Source organism: Protomyctophum bolini (genome assembly GCF_963924005.1).
Source record: "Protomyctophum bolini genome assembly, chromosome: 5".
Taxonomy (NCBI): domain Eukaryota; kingdom Metazoa; phylum Chordata; class Actinopteri; order Myctophiformes; family Myctophidae; genus Protomyctophum; species Protomyctophum bolini.
The window spans coordinates 47359550-47372349 of NC_137866.1; the positions used below are offsets into that span (position 1 = coordinate 47359550).

Here is a 12800-nt window from a genome sequence, read left to right on the forward strand (position 1 = left end):
GCGTGGTCACACACACTCACAGTCACACACACACAGTCACACACACACACACACACACACACTCACAGTCACACACACTTAGTCGCAGTCTAAAGCCCATCACACACCGTCTGCGGCGCGACGCATTGCCACGCGGCGCCGCCTGGAAAATAGAACTGTGTTCTATCGGTGCGCCGGGCGACGCTGCGGACGGAGCCGGTGTGTGGTGGGCTACACACACACATGCGCGGTCACACACACACTCACAGTCACACACACACACACATGCGTGGTCACACACACGCGCGTGCAGTCGCGGTCACACACACATGCACGCACAGTCACACACACACATGCACGGACACACACACGCGGACACACACGCGCGGGCACACACACATACACGCGCGTGCGCGCAGTCGCGCACAGTCACGCGCGCGCATTCGCGGTCACACACACATGCGTGGTCACACACCCACGCACGCATGGTCACACACAAATGGTAAATGGTGCATTTATATAGCGCCTTTATCCAAGGCGCTTTACAGAGATTGTGCATTACATTCACCCATTCACACACACATTCATACACCGATGGCAGCAGAAACCATGCAAGGCACCAACCAGCACATCGGGAACAATTATGGGTACAGAACCCCTAATTGTTCTTGCTCAAGGACACTTCGACCATCTGGGGACCCCCACAATCATCTGGGGGACCCCCACAATCATCTGGGGGACCCCCATAACCATCTGGGGACCCCCAAAAAATAATCTGGGGGACCCTCATAACCATCTGGGGGACCCCCACAACCATCTGGGGACCCCCACAACCATCTGGGGACCCCCACAACCATCTGGGGACCCCCCACACAACCATCTGGGGACCCCCCACAACCATCTGGGGACCCCCCACAACCATCTGGGGACCCCAACCAACCATCTAGGAACCCCCAGGGGATTCATGGTGGGAGGAGTTGCCTAGTTCAGGTATGCAGTGATAGGTCAGGCTAGAGGGGGTTAAAACAATGGGTGAAAGTGGTTGGTGAAGAGGAGAGCCTGAAGAAAAAGGAAGTGACACACTGACAGTGGGCAGAGAGAGACTAGCCTAGACAGAGACAGACAGAGACTCTGTACGTGTCTGTCTCTATGTTTATGTGTCTGTCTTTATGTGTACGTGTCTGTCTCTATGTGAACGTGTCTGTCTCTATGTGAACGTGTCTGTCTCTATGTGTACGTGTCTGTCTCTATGTGTACGTGTCTGTCTCTATGTGAACGTGTCTGTCTTCTATGTGTACGTGTCTGTCTCTATGTGTACGTGTCTGTCTCTATGTGTACGTGTCTGTCTCTATGTGTACGTGTCTGTCTCTATGTGTACGTGTCTGTCTCTATGTGTACGTGTCTGTCTCTATGTGTACGTGTCTGTCTCTCTGTGTACGTGTCTGTCTCTATGTGTACGTGTCTGTCTCTCTGTGTACGTGTCTGTCTCTATGTGTACGTGTCTGTCTCTATGTGTCTGTCTCTATGTGTACGTGTCTGTCTCTATGTGTACGTGTCTGTCTCTATGTGTACGTGTCTGTCTCTAGGTGTACGTGTCTGTCTCTCTGTGTACGTGTCTGTCTCTCTGTGTACGTGTCTGTCTCTATGTGTACGTGTCTGTCTCTCTGTGTACGTGTCTGTCTCTATGTGTACGTGTCTGTCTCTATGTGTCTGTCTCTATGTGTACGTGTCTGTCTCTATGTGTACGTGTCTGTCTCTATGTGTACGTGTCTGTCTCTCTGTGTACGTGTCTGTCTCTCTGTGTACGTGTCTGTCTCTCTGTGAACGTGTCTGTCTCTCTGTGTACGTGTCTGTCTCTATGTGTACGTGTCTGTCTCTCTGTGTACGTGTCTGTCTCTATGTGTACGTGTCTGTCTCTATGTGTACGTGTCTGTCTCTATGTGTACGTGTCTGTCTCTCTGTGTACGTGTCTGTCTCTCTGTGTACGTGTCTGTCTCTCTGTGTACGTGTCTGTCTCTCTGTGTACGTGTCTGTCTCTCTGTGTACGTGTCTGTCTCTATGTGTACGTGTCTGTCTCTATGTGTACGTGTCTGTCTCTATGTGTACGTGTCTGTCTCTATGTGTACGTGTCTGTCTCTATGTGTGTCTGTCTCTATGTGTACGTGTCTGTCTCTATGTGTACGTGTCTGTCTCTATGTGTACGTGTCTGTCTCTATGTGTACGTGTCTGTCTCTATGTGTACGTGTCTGTCTCTATGTGTACGTGTCTGTCTCTATGTGTACGTGTCTGTCTCTATGTGTACGTGTCTGTCTTCTATGTGTACGTGTCTGTCTCTATGTGTACGTGTCTGTCTCTATGTGTACGTGTCTGTCTCTATGTGTACGTGTCTGTCTCTATGTGTACGTGTCTGTCTCTATGTGTACGTGTCTGTCTCTATGTGTACGTGTCTGTCTCTCTGTGTACGTGTCTGTCTCTATGTGTACGTGTCTGTCTCTATGTGTACGTGTCTGTCTCTATGTGTACGTGTCTGTCTCTATGTGTACGTGTCTGTCTCTCTGTGTACGTGTCTGTCTCTATGTGTACGTGTCTGTCTCTATGTGTACGTGTCTGTCTCTATGTGTACGTGTCTGTCTTCTATGTGTACGTGTCTGTCTCTATGTGTACGTGTCTGTCTTCTATGTGTACGTGTCTGTCTCTATGTGTACGTGTCTGTCTCTATGTGTACGTGTCTGTCTCTATGTGTACGTGTCTGTCTCTATGTGTACGTGTCTGTCTCTATGTGTACGTGTCTGTCTCTATGTGTACGTGTCTGTCTCTCTGTGTACGTGTCTGTCTCTATGTGTACGTGTCTGTCTCTATGTGTACGTGTCTGTCTCTATGTGTACGTGTCTGTCTCTATGTGTACGTGTCTACGCAGCTAAGCTTAGCTATATACATCTCCTTACAACCGTACTCTACCGGATTTTCAATGAGAGTGGAGTGGTTGTTGTACTTTTTTGCGCATTTATGACAAAATATAATAATCGGCTCGATTATTAACTTTTACCACCGATACCGATATTAATAAAAAACATGAATATCGAAGCCGATAATCGGCCGTGGCCGATTATCGGTCGATCACTAATCTTGATGGTGTTAAGGACCAGGCCAAGAGCACAGAGTAGAGAGCACAAGAGTTTTCAGGACAACATCAACCAAGTATACAACAGTGTATAAAATGTTAACGTGTGATGTTGACACAGACAGACAGATACTCACGTTTTGAAATGAGTGTAGAATTAAACCCATCTTCTCCTCCATGTTTCACTCTGTAGGAAGTAGAACAACAATGCATCAATGTCTGACTGTCTAACACAACGTCTCCACTAGCTGACACTACAGTGTTTCACTCTGTAGGAAGTAGAACAACAGTGCATCAATGTCTGACTGTCTAACACAACGTCTCCACTAACTGACACTACAGTGTTTCACTCTGTAGGAAGTAGAACAACAATGCATCAATGTCTGACTGTCTAACACAACGTCTCCACTAGCTGACACTACAGTGTTTCACTCTGTAGGAAGTAGAACAACAATGCATCAATGTCTGACTGTCTAACACAACGTCTCCACTAGCTGACACTACAGTGTTTCACTCTGTAGGAAGTAGAACAACAATGCATCAATGTCTGACTGTCTAACACAACGTCTCCACTAGCTGACACTGCAGTGTTTCACTCTGTAGGAAGTAGAACAACAATGCATCAATGTCTGACTGTCTAACACAACGTCTCCGCTAGCTGACACTACAGTGTTTCACTCTGTAGGAAGTAGAACAACAATGCATCAATGTCTGACTGTCTAACACAACGTCTCCACTAGCTGACACTGCAGTGTTTCACTCTGTAGGAAGTAGAACAACAATGCATCAATGTCTAACTGTCTAACACAACGTCTCCACTAGTTGACACTACAGTGTTTCTCCTATCATTATCTTGGCCCTGAAGCTCACCCAGACATACTCACTGCTGCCCAGTTTGGATCTCATCACCTCCTCAGACTCCACCTTAACCCCTATAGCACTCCATTCTCCTTTTATACCTTCTTGATGCAATTTTACTATGCACATATCTTGGATATGTCTTGTTCTTAATTTAGATTATTTTTGTTGTTTAGAGTACACATTTTTAGAGTTTCTTTGAGGCACTGCATTGTTCTCTCTGCATGCATGACGTTGTGTCAGAGTGAATACACTGTAAAGGGAAACACTGCACTGTCCAACATGGACACAGCCCAAGTCTACTCACTTGCAGTTCTCCAGGACTGAATCATTCACCACGTTGAGGCTCAGGTCCAACTCTCTTAGGGAGGGATTAGAGCTTACAGCTGAGGCCAGAGCTTCACAGCATCTCTCTGACAAGAAGCACTGAGCCAGTCTGAAACACCAGATGGAAACATGAATGAATGAATGAATGAATGAATGAATGAATGAATGAATGAATGACACATTTATAATATGCATTATTACTGGATTTAAAACCTGCTTAAAGGACTCTCATGTCCCACTTGGGGTGCCTTCACACCTGGATGTTTTAGTTCCATTAAAACAAACCCTGAACCCCCAACATAATCATATTTGAACTGGGACCCCCCAAAAGACTTATATATTGAACTGGGACCCCCAAAATACTTATATATTGAACTGGGACCCCCCAAAAGACTTATATATTGAACTGGGACCCCCCCAAAATACTTATATATTGAACTGGGACCCCCAAAAGACTTATATATTGAACTGGGACCCCCAAAAGACTTATATATTGAACTGGGACCCCCCAAAATACTTATATATTGAACTGGGACCCCCCAAAATACTTATATATTGAACTGGGACCCCCCATCCTTGTAAGCATTAAATTAAAGGTGTAGTGAAATAGCCTTTTGTGCATTTTATTTTGAAGTTTCAGCCTCAGATGGCAGGATCTTAGTTTCTGAACCAATCAGAGCGTTGCATCCCTCCAGTCTATGGGGACGTAGGTCCGTCTCATGCACGACCACGTGCACGCACATGCACAGTGTTTTGTTTACAAGTGACAGAGAGACCTGCAGCAAAGCTAGGGGGTTATCTCTAACCTGTACACATGACCATATACATTATGTTAGCGTGATGATTAAGTTTAAAACGAGTCTGGATGTCATCTTGAATGAGATTAAAAACGGAAGATTTCTGTAATCAGTAGCAGCTGTGTTTGGACGGACGCGCAGGAATGGGACTCAAACGGGTGAGCTTCATTTGTATTGGCTTTCATTGATGTGTATCTCTACACGTCATCAGTCATCACGTTTTAGTTTTAATGAAGTAATTACATTTTTATTTGTATGGACTTTTGATATAAAAACACACACAAATGAGACTTTCGGCATGCATCCATTGTTAGGTATGCCAATATGATGACCACGGATATGCTCTAAAAGTGTTTCACTACACCTTTAATGTGAAAATATTACCAAACTACAAGCTCACAACACCTCACAGTGAGCTTGCAGGTCGGCTATTTTCACGATGTTTGGCTCTTTCCTCCGTAATATTAGTATTATTATAATATAATTTAGAAGGTCGATAACTGTGGCGTAGCTACAACGGGTCGCAAGTCAAAAATAGCCGATCTACAACTCCTCTACGCGTTGTGAGAAACTCTGTTATATGATGAAGTAGCCGATATTCGCCTTAAAGGGATATTACACTTTTAACCCATTCTGACCTGAGATCAGATTCTAAAAATGTCTTCTACATCCTGACAGTTTTCATTCTGACCTGAGATCAGATTCTAAAAATGTCTTCTATGTCAGTCGCTCTTCGATTTTTCAAAAATAGCTAAAGCATAACACCAAAATGGGTTCCCGCCTAAAACGGGTGAAACATGTTTGGGGTACTTTAACATCTACTCAGGGACATAGGCTTGGGTTAACATGATATCAAGCTCATTCAAACATTCTCACCACAGCATTCATATTATATTCACATAATACAGTACATAATGAAACAGAGGTGATCAAAATATGGTAAATGTATCTTACTTTAGAACTTCCAGTCTACAGTGTGGGCTCTTCAGTGAAGCACAGAGTCCTGAGTCCTGCAGGTCGTTTTCACTGAGGTCCAATTCTCTCAAATGGGAAGGATTAGAGCTGAGAGCTGAAGACACAGCTTCAACGTCTGTCTTTCTGAGTTTACAGCCAGCAAGTCTGTGAATGCAGATTAAAAAAGATATTATAAAAACAGATGATACCTAAACAATTATTTGAACTGAGGACACAATACCCTGACAAGCAAGAATTGTAGGCATTTCATTTAGTTTGACTCGGCTGCACAGATACATGTTGTGTTTGCGTCTTCCGTAATATTCTCCATTTTACCAAATTGGTTTTAAAAATATTTTAAAAGTCATTACATTGAAATGTGCAGATACTATTCTGTATACACTTAAACTGTATGTTGGTGTGTTTACTGTTGAGTGAGAAACCACACTAGTTGCACATTAAGCTAATCATCTGGGGACCCCCTTGGGGGTCCCGACCCTCAGTTTGGGAACCACAGGCCTAGACTAATATAATGATATTTGATTGGTACAGTAGGTAGATGCAGGATATTGATTATGTGTTGATCTGTTGCGTACTTCGGTAAAGCTTGATAACTGTGGCGTAGCTACAACGGGTCGCACGTATAAAATAGACAATCATACGAGCTCACAAGCGTTGCGTCCTCGACGCGTTGTGAGTTTGTACATCAGCTGTTTATGGTGTGTAATCCAGTTGTATGACGAAGTAGCTCAGAAGCTTATACATTTGCCTTAAAGGATTAATAGACTTATTACTTAAACATATTTGGGTAATTTTAACATCTACTCAGGCCCATAAGCTTGGGTTACCTGCATGATATCAAGCTTATTAATATTCTCACCACAGCAATCATATTATATTCACATAACACAGTACATAATAAAACAGAAGTGATCAAAATAAATGTGGTAAATGTATCTTACTTTAGAACTTCCAGTCTACAGTGTGGGCTCTTCAGTGAAGCACAGAGTCCTGAGTCCTGCAGGTCGTTTTCACTGAGGTCCAATTCTCTCAAATGGGAAGGATTAGAGCTGAGAGCTGAAGACACAGCTTCAACGTCTGTCTTTCTGAGTTCACAGCCAGCAAGTCTGTGAATGCAGATTAAATAAGAGAAATCAAAACAAATTATACCTAAATAATCATATCTGAACTAGGGAGACCCCTACCTGACAAGTACTTGGAATTATAGGCATTGCTTTCAGTTTCACTGATACATATTATGAAAATAGCCAAACTACAAGCTCACAATGCCTCACAGTGAGCTTGTAGATCAGCTATTTTCACAATGTTTGCGACTTTCTTCTGTAATATTTGACAATTTGGTTTTAAAAATGTTTTAAAAGTGATTTAATTGTACCTTAAATCCAAACCAAAGGGTCGGGTCGGGACAAAACCTTTTCTTTCTTTTTGTTTTTACATCAACCACACCAATGCAACTCAATGAGTTTCATTGGTGTGGTTTATCTTAAAAAAAAAACACTTTGTCCCGACCCGACCCTTTGGTGTGGTTTGGGCTTTAGAAATGTACAGATACTCTGTATACTGTACACTTATACTGTGGTTTGTCTACTTTTCAGTGAGAAAACAATGCTGCACATTAAGATAATCCTCTGGGGACCCCCTTGGGGGTCCAGACCCTCAGTTTGGGAACCACAGACCTAGACTAATATAATGATAATTGATTAGTACTGTAGGTAATGCAGACTATTGATTATGTATTAATGCGTACCACGGTAAAGCTCGATAACTGTGGCGTAGCTACAAGGGGTTGAACGTCGAAAATAGCCGATCTGCAAGCTCACAAGTGTTGTGCCCTCGACGCGCTGTGATTCAATTCAGTTCAATTCTATTAAAGTGTCGACTCACAATAAGTTGTCTCAAGACACTTTACATGTAGAGCAGAGAACCAACATAGATCCCACCCTGAGCATTAAGACATTTGGAGACAGTGAGCTTGTAGATCAGCTATTTTCGGTGCGCAACCACGTTGTATGTCGAAGTAGCCTACAATACATTTGCCTTAAAGGGATATTACACGTTCAATATCAAGCTTATTAATTCATTCTCACCACAGCATTCATATTATATTCACATAATACAGTACATAATAAAACAGAAATGATCAAATTAGATGTGGTAAATGTATCTTACTTTAGAACTTCCAGTCTACAGTGTGGGCTCTTCAGTGAAGCACAGAGTCCTGAGCCTTTCAGGTGGTTTTCACTGAGGTCCAATTCTCTCAAATGGGAAGGATTAGAGCTGAGAGCTGAAGACACAGCTTCAATGTCTGTCTTTCTGAGTTTACAACCAGCAAGTCTGTGAATGCAGATTAAATAAGAGATTATAAAAACAAATTATACCTAAAAAAAATATTTGAACTGAGGACCCAATACCCTGACAAGCAAGAATTGTAGGCATTTCATTTAGTTTGACTCGGCTGCACAGATACCGTAATATTCGCCAATTTACCAAATTGGTTTTAAAAATGTTTTAAAAGTAATTAAATTGTACCTTTAGAAATGTGCAGATACTAGTCTGTACACTTAAACTGTATGTTGGTGTGTTTACTGTTGAGTGAGAAACCACACTAGTTGCACATTAAGCTAATCATCTGGGGACCCCCTTGGGGGTCCAGACCCTCACTTTGTGAACCACGGGCCTAGACTAATATAGCGATATTTGATTGGTACAGTAGGTATATGCAGGATATTAATTATGTGTTGATCTGTTGCGTACTTCGGTAAACCTTGATAACTGTGGCGTAGCTACAACGGGTCGCACGTATAAAATAGACAATCATACGAGCTCACAAGCGTTGCGTCCTCGACGCGTTGTGAGTTTGTGCATCAACTGTTTATGGTGTGTAATCCAGTTGTATGACGAAGTAGCTCAGAAGCTTATACATTTGCCTTAAAGGATTAATACACTTTCAAACATATTTGGGTAATTTTAACATCTACTCAGGCCCATAAGCTTGGGTTACCTGCATGATATCAAGATTATTAATATTCTCACCACAGCAATCATATATATTCACATAATACAGTACATAATAATCAAAATAAATGTGGTAAATGTATCTTACTTTAGAACTTCCAGTCTACAGTGTGGGCTCTTCAGTGAAGCACAGAGTCCTGAGTCCTGCAGGTCGTTTTCACAAAGGTCCAATTCTCTCAAATGGGAAGGATTAGAGCTGAGAGCTGAAGACACAGCTTCAACGTCTGTCTTTCTGAGTTTACAGCCAGCAAGTCTGTGAATGCAGATTAAATAAGAGATTATAAAAACAAATGATACCTAAACAATTATTTGAACTGAGGACCCAATACCCTGACAAGCAAGAATTGTAGGCATTTCATTTAGTTTGACTCGGCTGCACAGATACATGTTGTCTTTTCGTCTTCCGTAATATTCGCCAATTTACCAAATTGGTTTTAAAAATATTTTAAAAGTCATTACATTGAAATGTGCAGATACTAGTCTGTATACACTTAAACTGTATGTTGGTGTGTTTACTGTTGAGTGAGAAACCACACTAGTTGCACATTAAGCTAATCATCTGGGGACCCGCTTGGGGGTCCAGACCCTCAGTTTGGGAACCACAGGCCTAGACTAATATAATGATATTTGATTGGTACAGTAGGTAGATGCAGGATATTGATTATGTGTTGATCTGTTGCGTACCTCGGTAAAGCTTGATAACTGTGGCGTAGCTACAACGGGTCGCATGTATAAAATAGACAATCTACAAGCTCACAAGCGTTGCGTCATCGACGCGTTCAACTTGTGAGCTCAGCTGTTTATGGTGTGTAATCCAGTTGTATGACGAAGTAGCTCAGAAGTTTATACATTTGCCTCAAAGGATTACACTTTCAAACATATTTTGAAAGTGGCCCATAAGCTTGGGTTACCTGCATGATATCAAGCTTATAAATATTCTCACCACAGTATTCATATTATATTCACATAATACAGTGCATAATAAACAGAAGTGATTAAAATGAATGCGGTAAATGTATCTTACTTTAGAACTTCCAGTCTACAGTGTGGGCTCTTCAGTGAAGCACAGAGCAGCTCCACTAGTCCTGAGTCCTGCAGGTCATTTTCACTGAGGTCCAATTCTCTCAAATGGGAAGGATTGGAGCTGAGAGCTGAAGACACAACTTCAACGTCTGTCTTTCTGAGTTTACAGCCAACAAGTCTGTGAATGCAGATTAAATAAGAGAACAAATGATACCTAGTTCACTGTCATTGAAATTAACTAAAACATCTCCTATCTAGTTATCCAGAGATATAGACACCACTTGACAACACAGAATGACTGTACAGAGGAAGATTTTGATATCAAAGACTTCAACCAGCAGTTGAAGGAGTGAAATGAAGACTGAACAACAACATTGCATATTTACTGCCTAAACGGTGTAAAGCTTTACAAACAAGCTGCTGGAGACCAGCATTCAGTCTCTATTTCTATTCCAGGTCTCCTCAAGCTGGGCCACAGATGTAGGCTTTACTGTTAGTTTGAATTTACCCCAATATTATATTATTGCATAACCTACAATATTATAACATTTCATAACCTACACAATGTTATAAGTCCAGTGTTGTTTTGGCAGCATTGATTTTAGTTTTAGTCATAGTCTCTTGAATAGCTTTCATTTAGTTTTAGTGACATATTAGTCACCTGGAATGTTTTAGTTTTTAGTCTAGTTTTAGTCGACTAAATGTCATAAGATTTTAGTCGACTAATTCTACAGTTGATTTAGTCGACTAAAATGTATTGTGGCGGGCCTTGATGCCGTCATAATGACAGATTTTTGCTGAAAATAGTCGCTCTACAAGCTCACAACAGGTCGCAGCATTGTGAGCTTGTATAAGAATTAGGAAAGAATTATCCAATGTGGTACTTTTTTCTTTTCTTTTTTGTTAACCCAAGAAAAGGAAATGAGCAGCTCCAAACGTTGCATCAAACATATGCACAGATATAAGAAGTGTCTTATATTATTAATATTGATCCTTTTCACAAGCAACAACTGTTAACTTATGCTCCTTTAACGGAGTAATTAAAATAACCATGGCAGTTAAAATATCATTATTGAATCTGGAGCTTAGACAAACTATGTTGCTTATAACTTAAGTTGTCCATGGATATTCAGCCATTATACAGCATTGATAATTTAATTCGCCAGCTACTACACTTAGGACAACATTATCTTTAAATTATTGCCAGGATGTGTGTTGTGCACCTTCATGCTAGACAGATGATGACACACACATGGTCCCTGGAGGATGAACCCTACAGATCATATCACACACATGGTCCCATGGAGGATGGACCCTACAGATCATATCACACACATGGTCCCATGGAGGATGGACCCTCACCCTACAGATCATATCACACACATGGTCCCTGGAGGATGGACCCTACAGATGATATCACACACATGGTCCCATGGAAGATGGACCCTACAGATCATATCACACACATGGTCCCATGGAGGATGGACCCTACAGATCATATCACACACATGGTCCCTGGAGGATGGACCCTACAGATCATATCACACACATGGTCCCTGGAGGATGGACCCTACAGATCATATCACACACATTGTCCCTGGAGGATGGACCCTACAGATCATATCACACACATGGTCCCTGGAGGATGGAGGATTAAGTGACTCCATGGCCTTTCCCTCTAGGTCAACTTTGTACCACTTTCAAAAGCTTTGGCTGCTTTTTATATTACATCGCATCGAGGGACTCCCTTTGATAATTAACCAGACCTACAAGCTGTCAATGTGTTGCGATGCAAAGCATTGTATGCTTATAGATCTGTGAGTGACACCTTTCAACTTGTTCTACTGAGTGCTTTCACCACAGTGAAGCGGATTTAACGTTGGGTATTTTGGCTGTCTTTTATGGTGTTAAAAGGGGCGTGGAACAATGCAGAACAATGCAGACAATACAGACAATACCACTAATCACTATTTGAAATGCAGACACCTTTTATGCCAACCTTCATTTATAATTATAGTGTTAACTGTAATGGCATTAATGGCATGTTTCTATTCACTTGACTACTAACCGAGCCTTTCTGCAGTTCCTCACAGCTGGGATCAGTCTCCTTCGCCCCTCCTCTGATGTGTTGTATTTGTCCAGGTCCAACTCTTCCAGAACCTCCTCTGACATCTGCAGCATGAGGGCCAGAGCTGAACACTGGGTCTCAGACAGTTTCTCTGTTCTGTTCTCTGACTTCAGGAACTGTTGGATCTCCTGATGTAGTGAGTGGTCGTTCATCACCATCAGACAGTTTGGGAACCACAGACCTAGACTAATAGAGTGATAATAGATTAGTACAGTCGGTAGATGCAGACTATTGATTACGTATTAATGCGTACCACGGTAAAGCTCGATAACTGTGGCGTAGCTACAAGGGGTTGAACGTCGAAAATAGCCGATCTGCAAGCTCACAAGTGTTGTGTCCTCGACGCGCTGTGATTCAATTCAGTTCAATTTTATTAAAGTGTCGACTCACAACAAGTTGTCTCAAGACATTTTACATGTAGAGCAGAGAACCAACATAGATCTCACCCTGAGCATTAAGACATTTGGAGACAGTGAGCTTGTAGATCAGCTATTTTCAGTGCGCAACCATGTTGTATGTCGAAGTAGCCTATACATTTACCTTAAAGGGATATTACACGTTCAATATCAAGCTTATT

At 42.1% G+C, this 12800-nt stretch overlaps 1 protein-coding gene across 1 annotated transcript in view; it reads right to left on the minus strand.

Annotated features, from left to right (window-relative positions):
* The window catches only part of LOC308315163 (protein NLRC3-like), a 34146-nt gene that overhangs the window by 3963 nt on the left and 17383 nt on the right, over positions 1–12800 (minus strand). The window contains exons 6-10 of the mRNA XM_080763002.1: positions 8822–8840; positions 6999–7129; positions 6037–6201; positions 4266–4394; positions 3238–3287 (exon numbers count right to left, since the gene is read on the minus strand). Coding sequence (XP_080619128.1) covers positions 3238–3287; positions 4266–4394; positions 6037–6201; positions 6999–7129; positions 8822–8840 — 494 coding nt within the window. The remainder of the gene's footprint in view (positions 1–3237; positions 3288–4265; positions 4395–6036; positions 6202–6998; positions 7130–8821; positions 8841–12800) is intronic.